Source organism: Nyctibius grandis, chromosome 6, assembly GCF_013368605.1.
Source record: "Nyctibius grandis isolate bNycGra1 chromosome 6, bNycGra1.pri, whole genome shotgun sequence".
Lineage (NCBI taxonomy): Eukaryota > Metazoa > Chordata > Aves > Nyctibiiformes > Nyctibiidae > Nyctibius > Nyctibius grandis.
Window position 1 is genome coordinate 68,888,773 of NC_090663.1, and position 19,045 is coordinate 68,907,817.

Here is a 19,045-nt window from a genome sequence, read left to right on the forward strand (position 1 = left end):
CCCCAGCCGAGAAAGGGAATTGGGAAAAGGAGGGAGACTCCTGGGTTGAAATTGAAACAGATTTAATAAATTAAGAAAACCAATATCTATACTAATGCTAATACAAAATACACAAAGTTGCCCTTAGCCTATATAGTGGTGGCAAGACCCTCCAGGGGTAGGAACCATTGAAAAGAAAAGAGAAGAGCAAGAGAGGAAAGAGGAAGGCCATCCCTAGCAAACTTCCCCATTTATAGTGAACGTGGCATTTATGGTATGGAATACACCTGTGGGCCAGCCTGGGTCGGCTGCCCTGGCTTTCACTCCTCCTAGCTTTAGCACCCGGCTAACTCAAAACTGCTAACAGCCTTGATCACCACGGAAACCTGCATACCATGGCTGGCCATGAACTAAAACAAAATGTAATAGAAAATTGATTCTATGATTTTATCTCAGTGAAACCAGGACAGCATGGCATGGTTTCACTGATAAAATGTCCCCAGATTTGCTGCTGAAAGATTTCTTGGAGAATTCAGTGTCCCTGTATTGTATAACTTCTGTCTCATTCCACATTTCCTTTGGCTTGAACGACTGACACGCTGACAAAAACCAAGGGAAACCATTTTGAACTTTTAATTTCCCAAAATATTGACTACCAGGAGGAAGTAAAAAAACCCAGTGTGTTGGAGAAGTGACTTTCACGTTTTTCCGTTCACTGTTTTGATAAGCAGTACTCCACAGCAGTAAAACAATTTGCACAGGACCATAAAAGAAACAGTTGCTCAACTCTGATGAAGTTTTCACTAATTTGCTTTTTTTATGACCTTGGCTCTGGTTCATGCTGATGAGGTTAGTCATCATGGGCTTTATTCATGTACAGACCAGTGCCCAAGGCATGTTTGAACAGTGCTTCCTGGAGTCCCAGCAAGGTGTACCCACAGCCTTTCTGCCTGCTGTGTCCATAGCAACTCCAATACTCCAGATTTTCACCTGACAGGTGCTCCTGTGCAGACACCGTGGGCAGGGGTTTATTTTATGTGTGATGTGGTGAGCAAACCCTGGGCCATCTGCAGAAAATTTTTAAGGAGCTCATGAACGTAAAGGAGAAAAGCAAACTTACTGTCACTAGATTTATGTTCATTATAAGGTGGCCTGGCCCCTCTCTGAAGAATAGGGGTGTGCTAGGGAATAGCACATTTCAGACTTTGAAAAATCACCGAAACCTATTAAGGTCCTACTGTCTTGTTTGACTCAAATCTAAATTGATGGTCAAATTGACTATGTGTCATGGTTTAAAGCTGGGCTGGCTGTTAAATGGATGGCAGAGGCTCTGTATTAACCTTTTCCTTTCCAGAAGGGGGAAGTAACAGAGAAAAGGGAGTGAGACTTACAGGTTGGAAAGTTAAAACTGTAACAATAACAAAAAGAGTATTATAATAATAATGGAAATAATTAAATATATACAAATTATACAAAACCAAGATCGTGCTCCCCCAATGGCACCGACACTGCAACGCAGGCTCCGGGAAGTCCTGGACTGGACTCTGTGGCATAGAAGAACTGGATTCAGGAACGCACGGATTAGGATTGAAGGCAGGAGAAAAACAGGCAGAGTCCTCTTTGGACACCAGCCATAGAAGGAGAGAGAGCGACCCTCGTGATCCCTCAGCTTTAAACTGAAAATGATGTGTATGGGACGGAGTACTTTGCTGGTCAATTTTGGGTCACCTGTCCTGTCCTCTCCTCCCTGCAAGTGTGACCATTTTACACCTTTTTACTTGTGGACCATAAGAAATTTAGCAGTGACCTTGGTTTCTATAGGAGTAAGTATAAGCAAGAGCCTTTCTGTATACCATTTCTACCATTACCTAAGTAATAACTATAAACTTAAAGCATTATTAATTCTAGAAGCAGATAATGTCTGAAAAACATGTGGATAACTTCAGAAAGTGCAGTTACTTAGAAGAAACTTAACTGAAAGGAAGAATCACTGAAAGGAAAATTAGTTCTGTCCTAGTCCAAACCAGGACTCTAATCCAAGCTCCTGAGTTAAAAATGCAAAAGTAAATTGGAATGTGTGTGAGATAGAGTCAGTGTTCCTGGTTTCAGATAAGTATGTTTGTGTACATGTATATATATATATATATTGACATACAAGGTTTAGAACATTCACAGAGGAAAAAAAAGTCCTTAAGATAAGGTGTCCACAGGGCAGGCGTTGCTGTTGCAGACAGGTCCTGCGAGGGCAACGTTCACCTCTGGTTCTGACTACCTGTCTTGGTGTGCTGGGATCCAGTGTCTCATTTCCTACACTCCTCTCTCTCCTGCTTTGTTTGTACAGAGCTAACAGTAGCTACCAGCTTAATATACAACACTCTGTAAAGAGAAGTCATCTGAGTGTGTGTAGAGCTTTTTAAGTTGAAAGCAGTTATATGAGCTGCAAATCATACCTCTTGCCACCCCGCCCTATGAAGAACCAGGCCGTGTACTCAGAGGAGAAGACATGGCTGGGAGGTGAAGCCAGAGCAGCTATCATTTGCATGCCTGGACATCCCTGTACTCCTCCTAGTAGTTCCTGTGTGCCCGTCGTCATCCCATGTATTGTGTCTGAGTCAGACAGTGGGGTGGAGGGCTTCTGAACTGGTGGCCAACTACAATTGAAACACACCAACCTGGGTATGCTTTCTTTTGTTTTCATTTACTTGGTTACTCTTGTTGGGAATCATACAAAGCACAGATGATCTATGACCAAAACAAATGTAGGCAGTTTCGTGGTATCAGCATGCCAAAAAGGAGTGTTAAAAAAAAAGGAAGATTGCCAAAAGCTGGTATAAATCACTTTAATTAAAATCTTCAAATATAAAAGTTACAAGCATTGGAATAAACAAATCTATTAGAAAAGTTCTAAAAAGAAGCTACCAGGCAAACTATAACTTTAATGTCTTAGTTTCAACTTATATTATTATTATTATATATTAACTCTATGTTGACTGTATGTAAGACTTTCCACTCCATTTTACGCTCTCTTTACTTCTTTTATTGAACTTGAACAATGTAAACAAACTTAGCCTTCCTTATTCTCATTTCTGATCTGTATTACCCCCTATATATAACCCTTCACAGAATGCATCTGCACTGTGGATGCAAACACTCCTTTGACACACTGAACTTAAATATAACCTTTTTATTGTGCAATTTTTCATCACAGCTTCAAAAGTACATCTGGTTTTAAAGTCCTCTCATTAAAAAAGTTCCCTCCCCCCCAGCTGCGTTGAAACTCCGTGTAGCTGGTAACATCCTTTTAAAGCTTAAAAAGGGAAATTCAGTGGTGTGGTGGTGGTGTTTGCCCCTGCTGTGCTAAAAATGTCGTAAGGCGTTGACAGTAGGATGGGTTATATATCTTCAAGAAAAGGAGATGCAAATAAACACATGTGGGAGACCACTGTATTCTCCGAGGCGTTTCGCTACCCTGCGGACCGTCAGCCTGCGCACCAGAGGAAAGCAGCTGGCAGCACACCGAACCGCAGCAGGCTGTGCATGGTGAAGGCACGGCCGGGGAGAAAAGCCACCGCCAACATAGTTTTCTGGCCAAAATGGCTGTTTCCCCAGCTAGAGGGATGTCGCCCTGGCCGGGCAGGTTTGTCTCCAGGATGCTCTAAGGCCACTGATGTCCCTCTGATGATCGAAGGGTGGGTGGTTTGCTCAGTCTCTTTACTCTCCCATTTCCTTGAGGACAGAAGAGACCTGGGCAAGTTAGAGAGCGCGTAAAGCAGAGCTTCACCTGCAGACAGGTTCAGGGAAGTCCTTTCCAGCTTAACCGCCTGCAGGGTGATGAAGGTTGAGGAGTCGTGAGCCCTTGCTGTGCAGCCCACTGACCATAGAGAGTTTGTCGGGGTGCTGGTGATCTCCTCTCCTTTCTTCCCCGGGGATGAAGTGTGTTAGGGCAGAGGTAGACCATCCTGCAGGAGCAGCCTGCATTTTGTGTTCAAAAACTCACCTTTGGAAAGCACGTGGCCACAGCTCCATCTTGTGACTGAACTCTCCTGGCTTGGGAAAAACATGCGGTGCTGCCCCAGCTCCCGTGGAGGACCTGGTTTCTCAGCAAGGTGTTTTTCCCTGCAGGCACCCTCACCTCGGTCTGCTTTGCGTGTCCCCACTTACCACCCCGAGATGCCCTCAGCAACCACAAACCCTCCTCGGGCTTCCCAACATGGTGCAGGCAAAATCCCAGCTGTACAGCTAGAAGAAAAACCCTGCTCATCCCTTCTGAAGGCAAGCTTTTGAAGGAAATGCTTTAAGAGCTCTGCTTGCAGAAAAGAGAGGGAGAAGGGAGGTTTCAGTTCCTGGCTGGCAGAGCCCCAAGCGCAGCGTGAGAAGCTGATGCAGCTCCACGTGTGTCGTGGAGAAGGGCCCCGTGCTCGAGCGCAGTGACCTGGGCTGGACCAAGAGCAAAACCAGCCCCCGCCTGGGATTGCTCTACCTGGATAATTCTCCTGGGAGCTTAAGGAGCATCTTTCACGTACAAATTACCCAGCAGGATGTCATATCTTTCCCAGCCCACAGATCATACGGGTGCCGCCATATTTGCATCCCTTACTAGAATTAAATCTCATGGTAGAAACATGAATTTCTAGGATCAAACTTCCCTACTAGCCAAGTGCTTTACATTTATCCTGCGCGTGTGTATTAACCCTTTAAATGCAAGCAATAGCTTTGGCGTTTTTGATAACATAAAAGCCATAAGAGAAGGCCGGGAGGCTGAGGACGCTGCCGGGCCCAAGGGGTTTTTCAATAAGCTCTGGCAGGGTTTTGTCATCCACCATCCGTAGCACCCGGCCGTTCAGCTCAATAGACCTGGGGAGAGACAGAGAGACTGTTTGGGCAGCTGTGCTCTGTTTGCCATCGAGCACAAACAGCTCTGGACCTGAGTATAAACATAAACTGAGCACAAAGCCAAACTAAACTTCCCTCGAGGGATTACGTGTTGCACTCCCTCTGCAAGGCCTCCTTTAGAGTTGTAGCACAAGTTGAAAAGTATGTGTTTCTTACTCTCCTAGTGAGGTTTGACAGCAAAACAGGCTTCAAAAAGTACAAATTTTAACTGTTTTTTCTCCTGCAAATATTAATATGTCTTCTATGCCCACAGAGCAGACCCTTCCCATGCTGATGCATTAGCGGTAACAACAAAAGAAACCATACAAAGCCTGAACACGTTGCTGTAAATCAGGAGCCAGAACTTGGGAAAGCCATATACCTGTTCTCATGCAAAAGAAAAAGGACATCAGCAGCTGGTCCAGAGCCCTGAAGCGTGCTAGGAAAAGGCTTCCTGATTAACATCAAAGAAGTGTCTTCGTACCTTAGCAAGCTTTCAGCAGCCTGATTTTAGGAGATCTGATTTAACAGAAGTCAGACCTTACTGAAAAAAAAGAACCAGGTGACAGAATAATAACCTCTTCCCTGCCCCACTTTGCAAATTGAACATGGTGAGGTTTTAGAGGCCATCTGACTCTACTCACAATCCTTTCTACAGAGACAGGAGGAATTGCACGCTTACCTGGAAAGTATATTTTCTTTGCCATGAGGCAGTAAGAGGTACTGATCCACGTGCTTGCTCAATAAGTAATTCGGTAGCTGCAAGTGTTGGGTAATGTTGTAGAGGTTTAAAGCAAACAGTGTCACGTCCCCTTCTCTGTACTTTGGGCTGCAAGGCAAGAAAAAGTGATGGTGTGGATCAGGCGAGAAAGAGGTTTCACAAAAGTAACGTGCATCCTTGTGCTGTCCCAGATTGCTTTTGTTGGCCTGGGGGTGGCCGCGGGCTCAGTTTCTGGGATCTTTTGCCCTTTCTGGAGGCTTACTGGAGGGTGTTCGTGCAGTGGAGGTAGACACGGAGCTTCCTCTCATCGGCTCCTGCCAGGCTGACCTGCAGCACCTTCGTACCCACCAGCTTCTTGTAGAGCAGCGAGAGCCAGTAGTCCTGGGAGGCACAAAAACAAAGGTCACCACTTGTGTACATGCCAGGTACTCCACATGGTGCTCAACGCAACGTTCATTTTGCTGGTAATTTCAGGGTTTTTTTCCCCATAATGTTTTGCTTTACCAAGTTTTTCACTGTATCTATTTAAATTCCCACAAGCAGCGCAGCTGAAGAGGAAACCTTGCCTCCAAGCTGCAGAGCAGCTGTGTTCACAAGGTACCTTAGAGTCATTTTCCCCTTTATATGCAAATCTCGGAGCTCTTTCTGTGGGGGAGAGACTGTTTGCATTTTGGAAATGCCCTTCTGCAGGGTACAGAGCACCTCAGGGCTGAACCCGCGGTGCATGAGCTGCCTTTCCAGCAGAAAAGCTTGTGCCCAATCCACAGACGCAACACTGGGAAGAAGCTCCCAACAACTTTTATACCTTTCACTAACATTGTGATTTTTGAACAGGACTCAGGATTAATTTCTGAATGCCAGTCAAGAGTAAATCCTCTGACACCCCAGGATGGTGCCCGAGAGCAGGGTGACGCCCAGTGCAGACTCATTTTTTCCAGGTCTGCTTTTTCATGCATCTTGACCGCTACTTTCCCCCTATGAAGTCCGTGACCGTACCAAAGAGAGCGCGTGGTCTGCACAGACCTGTTTTGGGACTAGGAGGCCGCAAGGCAGGCTGCATTTGGCAGCATTGCTTCTTGGAACGCAGCCCCAGAGCAGGAAACACTCCAGGTGGCATGTTTCAGAGAGCTTCTCCCAGCTCATCTGTCTGTCTTTGAGGTTTTCCTAGAAGGAAAACTGTCGTGTTTCTCTCCTGACTCACCACAAACCCAGAGAAGTGACTTTTCCTATCAATCAGCCTGCATGCTCAGCCCCTCTGCAAGGAGGTGCAGCCTTCTGACACTGCTGTGCTTCTTCATTTCCATGCTAACTAAAACTGATGGACCTGGGTTTGGATTTCCCTGCCTCTAAAGCATTATTATCTTGATTAGCATCTGTACTGACTGTAGGTGAGGAACAAGGCACATCCTTTCAGTCCAATTTAAATCTGTTTTAAATGAGGGAATAAAAAGCCCAAAGCATCAAGCCTGACAACACAGCCCCTAGCATAGGGACCAGCTGAACAGGCAGGACAGCAAAACCCCATATGCCAGGTTTCCTCTCAGATGGTCTCTCTGAGCCTGTGAAAAGCACAACTTGTAGCAGAAATATGAGAAGAAATCTAAAAAGAAAGATGCTGTCCTCTCACCCCAAGGTAAGTGCTACTAGCACAAAGAAACACGCTGTACGTGCAAGAACAACGTATAGTTCAAATAATGATGTTTCATCACAGCAGAGTATTATTTCCTAATAAATCCAACCATACTAAATGCATGTTTTAATTTAATTATCCTTCAACCACTACTGAAGGCTGAATATGCTCATGACCCAAGAAATGCTTGAGTCTTCATGTTGGTTTGGTTTTCACTTGGGATATAATTTATTATAATAGCTCATATCACTTCTGTTTAAAACATACTTATCACTCAGCTGAGGAGTACTCAAACCAAAACAGTCCATCCACAAAAGCCTTGTGAACTCCAGAAGTGTCTGTATACAAATCAGAGCATCATGTCCCAGAAATCAGTCTCTCCTGTGCTGAAGACTAGCTGCATCCCTGCAGCTGCAGTAAATACCTTGTATCTATATAATACACAAACCCCTAATGAAACATGAGCTAACTTTAGGTGCAAGGATAACTGCAACTATCCTACAAAATCTGTCACTATCTTGCGTTGTTAAAATAGCTGACTTGTCTCTCCACATCCAGTGTGGCCTGTGGAGAAATACACGCAGCAGTCAGATGGTGTTAGCGGGGTTGCATCCATACCGGCAAAGGTTCAAAGTTGGCATCCACCAGGTGATAGGTCCCTGCCCCGAAGAAAACCTGTCTCATCACCACGTCAATCCCATGCCTGGCTGAAAGCCCGAGTTTGTCCAACCACCTGCCAAAAAATTAGGCAAACAACATGCAGATGAAATTGCTGACCTCAACTGTACACCGTTGCCCCTCTCCAACCAGCTCGGGAAGTAGGAGAGCAAGAGTTAGAATCATAGAATCGTTTTGGTTGGAAAGGACCTTTAAGATCATCGATTCCAACCGTTAACCCAGCACTGCCAAATCCACCAACTAAACCATGTCCCTAAGCACCACATCTACTCGTCTTTTAAATACCTCCAGGGATGGTGACTCCAACACTTCCCCGGGCAGCCTGTTCCACTGGCATGATACTGAGTTAAGGCATGATACTGACTTCCTTAAAATCACACAACTAATTTCAATTTCAAGTCTTGCATTGATTACCTTAAAAAATAATTTCAGACCACCTCTGGAGGTCTGAGTTGGTGGGAACACTTGCTCCACTCCTCTGTTTGCAGGCGGTAGAAAACAGGAGCAGCAGCACCCCTTGCCTGTGCTCCTTGGGAAGCCCGAGGGAGATGTTCCTCCCATGGGGCATGTACACAACCCCCCTCAGCTGGTACAATGTGTAATTTCCCCACACCTATGACATGGTACTCACATAAAGCCAGCAACATAAGTGTTCGACAGCCTGGGAGCGCCCCCTCCATAGGCAGAGCTCGTCTCTCCTAGCCAGACCTTCTTGTCAGGCACGGTCCCACCAACAATCTGGCCAGTGTGGCGTAGGGAAGAAGAGAGAGACAACAGTTAAGTTTTTTGGCTACTGAAATAATGGGCAATCAAAACTTTGTGCTTTAGCCAAATGCCTACGTACAATGTTTGCATTTAAGAGATAACACCAACTGAGGCAGGATGTCAGAGAAATTTTGATCAAAAGGACTAGAAGCAGATTTATTCCCGCCTCTCCTTCAAAAAATCATGTCTACACGTGTAGAATGAGGCAAACATCACTAAAACCCAGGTCCTGTAAGTCTTCTCGTGTTGAGCAGTGGTATACTCTAAGTTATACTGTTCTCAGGATCTCAAAATACAAAGAAATCGGGGGGGGGGGGGGGGGGGGGGAGAGGGCAGGGGGGAAGGATATGACCATAAATTACACCCCTGAATAATGACTACACTGATAAATGAGAATGGTGTAGGTTTGTAATGTATCTGGCACCATGCTTGCTGCATGGCAAACTATTGGAGCTCATCTATTATTAGTATTGTTAATTTTTTTTTAATTTACAGTGACAGCAGCACCCAAACTTTGAGGATCCCTGTTTATTGCTAGTGAGAAATTGTACTTTATTGCGAATTCTCTGCTAACCCCCTGGAAACTGAACATGGGAATGATTGAACAGGATAAGGCACCTCCAGGACTTCGTGTACAGCTGTGGCAAAGGTATCCAACACTTTAGGGCTCAAGAAATCCTCCCTTGTTGCACTTCGTCCGTTCACATAGTAACTAGAAATGGGAAAAAAACACACCACAGCCAAAATTAAGGAAAAATACCACCACTGGTACAAAACACTACTGAAAGTACTCAGTTGCATGATACATTTATCCACAGCACTATTTTTCTCTCCAGTTCTTTTTCCTTTTTTGTTTTCCAAATGTATAGGTATGTTTGTATTTAAGGGACTATCAAGTATAATTACCTCGATGGAGGAAGGATATCACAGCAATTTTGATCAACACAAGTAGTAGAGATTTTTTTGCGTCTACTCATTTAGAATGAGGAAAACATTGCTGAATAAGAGCCAGCTTCTGTAAATATTCTGTTGCTGAGGAATCTGACACTCCTATGTGATTACTTGCTTTACTGTATCAAGTTATATATTAAAAAATCAGATCTCAGCCTCTGTCCCTCTGTTGGAGAATTCTGGCCATCTGGAGGGGAACGGGATGGAGGCATCCCTACGGGATGAAGATCACCATCCACCATGAGCAGAAGAGCTTTTAAGTCTGGTTTGTCTGAATAAAGAACAGGAAATTGGGATCCCTGTGGTTTTTGCATTTTATCATGCTGTCACTCAGTCCTACCAGAAGTAGCTGAAGTCTTCCAGACACAAGAGGAAGCTAAAACCTGATAATCCTAAATTAGTAAAGAAAATAATGCATGCCCATTTAAAGCAAAGGCAGCCACAGGGCAAGAACAGTCCAGGAAGGGTGAGGACAAGTTTTATGCCTTGCTAGCAGCTCAAAATACGTAGAGAAGTCATATATGTATGTGTGCATGTGTGTGTGTGTATATATATATATATATATATATATATAAAAATAAAAAAGTATGTGCATCTTTTCCCACTGTTACCTGACTGCTGCATGTCACCATGCCGCATTCAACTCTGGAAAGAAAACCACCTTCACATGGAAATCACTTTCAAACATGGAGTTCATGGCAGGTGCCCTGGGGCCAACTTACCCCGCTGCCCACCTGAGCACTTTAAAACTGCGTCTCTGAGCCATGGCACAAGATCGAAGGGCTGGGACTGTGCCGGTGGGTGCTGTTTGCACTGTGGGTGGGATCTGAGGGCAAGTTACCCACACAGAGCCAGAACTGACTTGGGGAGCAAGTGTAAGGGAGCAGAAGAAGATGCTAGCACTTCTCTATGGGTAAGGGTCAGCCAGACCTGCAGGGTTTTTCCGCTTATATCAAGCAGACACAAATAGAGAAGAAAGCATGTACACACCAGCTAACAAGGCTTCTGGTGCATTTTTTACAAGGAGTTGGGTGCATTTGCCAGCAGGGTCACCAGTGAGTCCCTGAATTTGCTTTTAGGGAGAAAGCTTTCACTCCAGCAGATCCAGCCTTTCTAATGCCAAGGAGAGCACAAATGTCAGGGGTACTGACTCTGTTTCAAAGCCCAGCCACCCACCTTGTGCTAAAAACCTTCTGCTCTTGCAGAAGTTCCACAGAGGCACCTCTGCCAATTAAGTCCGAGCTACCTTCTTTTCCTTTTATACGACACCTCCTTCTTCCCATAGGGAAGTGCATTTTATTTGCAAGGGTTGACAGCTTGGAGCTTTGAGTCAACCAGGACTGCTGCTCAGATCTCATCAGCTTTTGGTACATGTTGAAACACAATGTGTGCAAAAAAGGCTCAACCGCTGCAGAAATTCTCCTCACGCGGGGGAAGAGCTATGACCTACCCCCTCGCACTCTTCTGAGAGATAAAACTGCCATGCCCTCTTTTTCTCCACATCCCGCTTCTGTTTTTCTCAGTGCACATATTCAGCAAGCAAAATGACCATCTTGCACACGTTGCATTCCCTGCTGCTGTGCCAACATTACAAACCCCAGCCACTACTTTTGGGTCTCTGCACCAAGCAGCCTCTTTGGAGACCTTCTACGTTTCTATAACGCGCTCCCTCAATTCATCTCTTATTCTGAGCAGAGAAGTTTGCAGAGAGGCACCCAAGGAACTGCTGAAAGGAGTGTTTCACCCCCTCCTTCCTGCTGAGATGTTCAAATCAACATTTTACAAAGAAAACGATGATAAGTGGAGTGATGATGGTATCCGACTGGTACTTACTGGTGCCACGTGACAGAGTCGATCACCTTCCCTCCTGATTTCAGGAAGCTGCAACCAGAGAGGATGCGGTGGAAAGCAGGGGGTTAGCGGGTACCGGTGACAGGTCATGGCCCCCCACGAGTGAGCTGCCACACACATCCCTCCCCTCTTCCCCCAGCTGGCAGCAGTGATGGTGAACTGCTTTGGCGACACACTTGTGACTGCTTTTAAAGGGGCTTTGGGCAGCCGGGCTGCCTCAGCGGGTTGCTGCGAGGATGAATTAATGCTTGCGTAACACACGGAGATTTCTAGGGTGAAAGCCCTTGTTAACACAGCACTAGAGCCAGTGCTCGGTTGAAAGGTGTGCGGATCACTGAAGTACTGCTAGCATCTTAGTTTCAACTGGCTGAGTATTTAAGCCTTGAGCTCATGCATGCAGGTAAGATTTCAGTCATCCCCAGTCAAGGACAAAATAATTCCATGTTTCTAATTTAAGGAAAAATGCAGGAAATTAGTTCTTAAATAGACTGGATGTATCCATTTGTACATCCTTACTATTGATTTGGAGCAAAAAAAAAAATCCTTAAAACCTTGCCCAGATGCCTCCTCGTGTGGCCTGCATCTGGGCGCAGATGAGCCACTGCTACCCGCACCTGCCCACCCCGGGGGGTGCTGTCGGAGCCCCACACCCCTACCTTCTCAGCAGTTTCTGCGTGTGTTTTCGGGGTTGCCCGACGTCTGGACCATAGAGCTTTGCGTGACGATAGAGGGTATAGTTACTCAGAAGTTGGCGTAAGTGAATAAAATCTTGTCCCAGCTGGAAGCCGTCGATGTAGACACCAGATTTCTTCCTGAAGCTATTGGGCTCTGGAGAAGACATGTACACATCAGCACCGTGCTGTAGTTTCGGGGCACAAAATAGGGTTGCTCGTTCCACGTGGGGAGTACCAACCCCCTATGGTTTCATGTGATCTGGCAAGGTACAGGTGAGATATCTGAAGGCAACGAGTATGAAACCGAAAGCCCAGGTGACGCAGCATGCTGCTCTCCAACACTCTGTCCCAGCCAGTCCCCATAGGTGACATCCTGCACCTTGCAAGGCATCATCTCAGGGACTTGGTAGAAGCAGCAAAATCATCTCAATTTGCTCATTCATTGGGCCTTCTATGAAATCCCTCCTCACAAATTGACCTTAATGTTTCCCAATAAAACATACCCTTGCCTTTATGGGCCATCATCCAAACCATCCAAAATTAACAGCTCATACCCTGCAGTGGTACCTTTCCAGGTGACCGCTGGCCTAGCCCACAAGCAGGCTTCACACTTACCATTCCCAAGCTCCCAGGAGATGTTGTACCTCCGTGAGGCACAGTAGTCCAGCAGCGTCTGGGCATTTGAGCTGTCCCACTGCAAGCCATCTTTCCGCAGCAAGGCGTTGAGCCCAAAGATCAGGTGAAACCCTGAGCAGTTTGCAAAGCCGTAGAGAATATCCAGTGTATTTCCTGCATGGAGGAGAAAGGAGGGATGTTTATCTAAAGGTTATGGCGTGCTAGTTGAGCTCCAGCCAAGCGACAATCTTTACTGCCTGTATTTAATTAGCTGCAGATGTGCCAAGCTCTCCCAGCTGGACAAAAGAGCCCAGACCTTACTACACACCATCCTGCCAAGTGTTGAGACCCTCCCAACTCCTGCAGCAACTGAATGCTATTAAATATGAGGAGGCAGACAGAAGAAAAAGATTAGAAATATTTCACCCACTTAGAAAAATATTCATTTTCAGTGGTTTCAGCTCCTAACAAGAAGCTCCTCCTAAGAAGAGAAGGCTCCGGGGAGACCTTATAGCAGCTTTCCGGTACCTGAAGTGGACCAACAGGAAAGCGGGAGAGGGGCTTTTCACAAGGGCATGTAGTGACAGAGCGAGGGGGAATGGTTTTAAACTGAAAGAGGGTAGATTTAGATTAGATATTAGGAAGAAATTCTTTCTTGTGAGGGTGGTGAGACACTGGAACAGGTTGCCCAGAGAAGTTGTGGATGCCCCCTCCCTGGCAGTGTTTAAGGCCAGGTTGGATGAGGCTTTGAGCAACCTGGTCTAGTGGAAGGTGTCCCTGGCTGTGGCAGGGGAGTTGGAACTCGATGATCTTTAAGGTCCCTTCCAACCCAAACCATTCTATGATTCTATGAACAGCCTACGACCCTTTTATCACAGGGCAGAGATTTGCAGCCCCCTGGTTATAAACCCTAGCAGAAAAATCCATCAATGTCTTACTTGTAATGGTGGTGTTTTTGTGCTTTTTCCGGTTATCCTCTGCAAGAATCAGCTTCTCCTGGCTGGGCCACTGGGCCAGCAGCAGCTTCTCAATGGCAGCGAACACAGGCCTTGAGCCACAAGCCTCTGTAGGGCAGAAGAAGGTTGATAGCAATTAAGTCCACATCTTCATGGCCAGGGTCCAGCACACAAAGGGCTGTGTCCCTCAGAAGGAAGCACAGCTGCTTGGCACCAGGTTGAGAGCCAGCCATGTGCTTCTGTGAAACGCACCCCTACTTTCACAGTGTTAGCTGCATAGAAAAGAGGGCCGGCTTGATGCATAAATGTGTATTTTATATATGATGTATATTTCCCAATTTAAGGTGATGGAGATGTGGGGGTGGGAAAAGACTGAGCTGTGCTTCTGGAGGCTGGTATCGTGGCAGTCACACCCCAATAAACTATTTTAGCTGCAGCACTATCCGGAAACCCTTGTTCCAGCGAGCTGACAAAGCGCGGGCTGCGGTGCCTGAGGAGCAGATAAAGCCACCTCGGCGTGCAGCGGTACGGCAGGGCTCATGGCCAGCCTTGCTGTGGGCAGATATGGGGCAATGCTTCCTGTGCTGCCTGTCTCGTGCAGGGGGAAAGCGCTGACTGCCCTGCACGGCTCCAATGGCAATGTCCACAGGAGTCATAAGACACATTTTCTTCAAAGCTCATGTTTTTTCTCAGCATGCAAAGCAGGAACAAGACATAACCAGAGAGGAAGGCATGAGCTGGAGTCACAGTTACCCAGAGAAGAGGTAGCCACTCAAAGTGGTATGGGGGGGAGAAAAGTACCACTCAAGTTCAAAACAGAGCATCACCGGTTCTACAGTGATGTACAATTGCACTGTTGTGCTACGTACCACAGGAATAGATGGGAATTTTTTCATCTGAAACACCGCTAGAAGGGTTTCTGTGCTTTTGCTAAGTTTAAAGAGGAAATGGACTTTAACGCAGTGGGAAACCTCATGCACCGGGACCGAGCTCGAGCAGTTGGCAGTAGTCTGGTGGGTTTGCACTTGCCCTGTCAAACTGACAGGAGGGCAAGGCTACACCCTCAGCCTAGCTCTGGCTTTGGCCAAGATAGAGAAAATGGACACTCTGTTCTCATCAGATTACTTCTTCCATCTGTTACTTAATTTTCATAATGAAACCATAACTTTTGAGCTGACCTTGACTGCCTCCCAGGCAGCGGGGGAGCTCCTAAGACTGCTGCAGGGAGCACGGGGTGGCAAAGGGAGAGTCCCAGCAGATGTCAGGGTGGACATGAAGTCCCCCGCACCCTTCTCCCCTTTCCCACAGATGGCACAGCTCCTCCTACAGACCGTGCTGAAGGTCCACGGATCTCCTCTCCATGGAGGAGAGCAGCGCTGAACCCATGGAGGACCCCCAGCACTGCCACCATGCCCTTGTGGCATCCTCAGCCTACATCAAAGCCACCCCCTAAACCCAAGATGGTTTCAAGTCTAACACACTGATGCCCATTTTTACCTTGCTGGGCCTGAAGTTCCCAGAGGATTTTTTCTTCCGAAGTTGAATCCTTGTTGGGATCAAAGATGAGAAAATCTGTCTCGGTGCCGCCGAACCTCAGGAAGCCTGGGGACAGGGCTGTCGCCAGGGCACGCAGTTTGGGATTGCTGAGGACAGGACGTCAAGGAACAGAAGAAACACTATATTCATACAGACTATGACTTCGGTGTGGAGGCTAAACATGGCAAGTGCTCAGAGGGACGCGCTACAGTAGTTGACCTCGGGCTACCCAGTAGCCTCAGGGCACTCCTGACCCCTCACTGGACCTGCGGCCCAGCCCTCTGCACTGCGTAACAGAGACGCCTCTGGCCAAGTGGGCCAGGAGAGCGTCAGCAAGGCAGTGAGGGGGACATGCGCCCCAGGGAACACACTCACAGACAGGGAGTCAAATCCTGGGGGCAAAGTAAGGGAATACTTCAAAACAGGTATTTTTTTGTCCTAAGCATCCTTCTGCCCTATATTTTTTTGGTTTTGTTTATACAACAACACAGTCCTGTGAGAAGGTGGGCATAAAACTGACTTTATCCCATCAGTCCCAATTTCCATCAACGCCAGCCAAAGCATACCCTTTTGTACCCAAGTTAGATAAAAAGAGTCCACACTGGGACAAGCATTAGCTTTAGCGAAGCGGGTTTATAAAATAACATAAGCTCTGCCTCCGTGACTTGCACACACCCCACGCAGGATGTGCGGCACCAACACCCGGCCTTCACTGGGGGAAACCGCGAGGCATCGGAGGATGCCGGGAACACAAGTACTATCTCCTCTGTGGTGACACACAGCAGATTAGAGGCCACCAAGTACTTCCTGCTCCTCGGGGCGGCGGGACTGGCCCCAAACTGAACCCGGAGGTGTGTGGTTGGGGCTGGAGGTTGGAGACCTGAGCACTTTCCAATAAAGCTGGTGTCACCTTTCTCCCCACCTTGGTGAGGAGGAAAAGTGGTGGGAGGAGGGAAATCAGGACTGGAGAAATACCGTGGGGCTTAAAAATGGGATCAGACGGATGAAAAGGAAAGAATTGAGATAGCTTCCAAAAAAGGTAGAATCAATTGAGTACAAAAACCAGAGCAAAAGCAGGGAAGAAGGGGTAAGAGAGAAGTCAGAGCCAAAAGGACAGGCAGGGACCACCATCACCCGGCAGTGAAGAGGTGTTCAGCGTTACCCAAGGGCGGGGAAAGGGCTTCATTTTTAGGATCTCTCGATTCAGTTTTGATGGTGACAGACCTTCCTCAGCATTTGACTTTACATTGATAGTGCCCCGGCAAATGTTTGTGAAGCTGCCGGAGGACTCGGATGATTTTTATCTCGCAGAGTGCCAGGGCTGCAGCCCCCGGCCCCACCGCGCCTAACCCCAATGCTCGGCAGTTTCCTTCTCCTTTTTTTTTTTTTGTTTCTGCTCGCAAAGCAGCTCCTCTCCTAAGTTTATCCCGGTGCTGCTTCCAGCGAGTCCAGCGGAGCTGCGCTGCCCTCCATCCTCCCAGCCCCGCCGCCCGTTCCCCGAGCCCGAGCGGAACGGCGCAGCTCGCACCGCCGGCAGGTACCGGCACCGGCACCGTCTTGCTGCCCCGCGAGGGGGGAATTACGGAACCCCGAAGCAGAGGGGATCCAGCAGCCTCCCCCAGCCGCAGCTCCAGGGATGGGGGTCCCCTTGTCCCCCGCCCCCAGCTCGCTCCCCTGCCCCTCCAGAGCTCGCCGGGCAACACGGCCTTTGCCGGCTCTCCGCCGGGGTCCCCTCCCCGTGGCCGCGGCCCTCTCCCCCCGGCTCCGGGAGCCCCTCTCCCGCCCCTCCCCGGGGCCCTTGCATGTGTTGTGTAAAACCATGAGGGATGAGGCTCACCTGAGCAAGGCGACATAGCGCGGGTCCCGGGCCAGGCTGGCGTCCAGGGTGAGGGAGAGGAAGGCTGGGCTCACCTCCCCGCGGGGGCTGCCCCGCAGCCCCACCCGCAGCACCGCCCCCCGCCGCCCCTCCGCCAGCGCCAACAGCAGCGGCAGCAGCAGCGGCAGCATCCTCCGCTCCCGGCCCGCCGCGCCGCCGCCGGCACCACCCCCGCGGAGGGCGGGCACGGCCCAGGTTCGGGGGTGCAGCCCCGCGCTCCCCGCCGGGAAGGACAGGGGGGTCGTGAGCAGCCAGCGCCGAGACCCTCCTTTGCCCTCTGAAAGGGGCTTCGGGCTGCAATAGCATCCCTGGCGTGCAGCCCTGCTCTTGGAGCCTCAGCCGCTCTGTGGGGTCTTGGATCAGCGCTAATCATAGGATGGTTTGGGTTGGAAGGGACCTTAAAGATCATCGAGTTCCAACCCCCCTGCCACGAGCAGGGACACCTTCCACTAGACCAGGCTGCTCAAAGCCCCATCCAACCTGGCCTTGAACACTGCCAGGGAGGGGGCATCCACAACTTCTCTGGGCAACCTGTTCCAGTGTCTCACTACCCTCACAGTAAAGAATTTCTTCCTAATATCTAATCTAAATCTACCCTCTTTCAGTTTAAAACCATTCCCCCTCACCCTGTCACTACATGCCCTTGTGAAAAGCCCCTCTCCAGCTTTTCCTGTAGGCTGCTATAAGGTCTCCCCAGAGCCTTCTCTTCTCCAGGCTGAAGAGTCCCAACTCTCTCAGCCTGTCTTCATAGGAGAGGTGCTCCAGCCCTCTGATCATCTTCGTGGCCCTCCTCTGGACTCGCTCCAACAGCTCCAAGTCCTTATGTTGGGGGCCCCAGAGCTGAATGCAGTTCTCCAGGTGGGGTCTCACGAGAGCGGAGTAGAGGGGCAGAATCACCTCCCTCGACCTGCTGGCCACGCTGCTTTTGATGCAACCCAGGATATGGTTGGCTTTCTGGACTGCAAGTGCCCATTGCCGGCTTGTGTTGAGCTTCTCATCAACCATCACCTCCAAGTCCTTGTCAGGGCTGCTCTCAATCCATTCTCCACCCAGCCTGTATTTATGCTTGGGATTGCTAAAACACCTGGAGCCCAGGATTACCCTCCCAACAGCCTCAACCGTTACAAAATAAACCTGGGTTTCGAGCTGGTTCCTCACCTGCTCAGACCTTTCCAGTATCGAAGCACACTGCAGCCGACCAGCCAACTTCTACAGCTTTCCACCATGCCTGTGTGACCCTGGGCAGCTGCATGCAAAAACAGCCGGCTGGAAAATCGCTGTACACTGAACACTGCTACCACTGCTGCTTGAGAGATGAAATGTCAGCCCGACATCCCAGCCATGGGCCTCCACTACGGGAAACCGAGTCACAGCAGCATGCAGCGAGCCTGCCGCTTCAGGCTGAAACCCACCTTTCCCATGCTGTGACACCATTAAGGTATTTCTTAATTCCAGCCAACATGCAACATGGAATTGCTGTTACAAAAAAGACTCAAGCACACTCCAGTCTGCTCCCCAGGTGCTCCCTGCAGAGTCCAGCCTGTGCTGAAACTCCTTCTTTGGCAACAGCTAGCCCGGCCAGCGAGCCCTGTCAGGAAAAAGCCAGCTGCAGCCACAGGGTAGGTATTGCTTAATAAGCACACTATTGAAACATCTGCAGAGCTTTTAAACTATTACACTTAACATCACCATTACGTTTCCCATCTGCACCAGTTTTCTGAAACATACACGTTTCTTACTAAGTTTGTTTTCAAAATGGTCATCTGCTGGAACACACTGCAAATCAGCCCTTATCTGTGACGTTATTTGGGTGCAGTGCTTCCCACGCTCACCGAAGTTGGGGCACTAATCGGTGCAGCTCAAGCGCTCGCCTGCCTGGCCCTTCCTGTTCCCGCTTGCTCTACATTTTTGTAGTATTAAGTAACTCGACACCAAAACAAG

The 19,045-nt window shown here is 48.4% G+C and overlaps 1 protein-coding gene across 1 annotated transcript; it reads right to left on the minus strand.

Moving 5' to 3' along the window:
• Positions 1-2,902: 2,902 nt before the first annotated feature.
• Positions 2,903-17,235, minus strand: HPSE (heparanase). The gene is made up of 12 exons (XM_068403753.1): positions 17,066-17,235; positions 15,190-15,335; positions 13,675-13,800; positions 12,737-12,910; positions 12,104-12,275; positions 11,430-11,477; positions 9,264-9,357; positions 8,512-8,618; positions 7,821-7,935; positions 5,835-5,953; positions 5,534-5,680; positions 2,903-4,833 (listed from the first exon to the last, which is right to left on the minus strand). The coding sequence occupies exons 1-12, from the start codon at positions 17,233-17,235 to the stop codon at positions 4,674-4,676; spliced, it is 1,578 nt and encodes a 525-aa protein (XP_068259854.1). The 3' UTR covers positions 2,903-4,673.
• Between the last annotated feature and the right edge of the window lie 1,810 nt (positions 17,236-19,045).

Bases quoted from the DNA above. Each gene is read 5' to 3' on its own strand.
- HPSE (XM_068403753.1), bottom strand. From the start codon at position 17,235: ATGCTGCCGCTGCTGCTGCCGCTGCTGTTGGCGCTGGCGGAGGGGCGG. The intron at 12,911-13,674 runs GTAAGACATTGA...TCCTCCATGCAG, and splicing joins CAAAAACACCACCATTACAA to GAAATACACTGGATATTCTC. The intron at 11,478-12,103 runs GTAGGGGTGTGG...CTCTGGTTGCAG, and splicing joins ACGCAGAAACTGCTGAGAAG to CTTCCTGAAATCAGGAGGGA.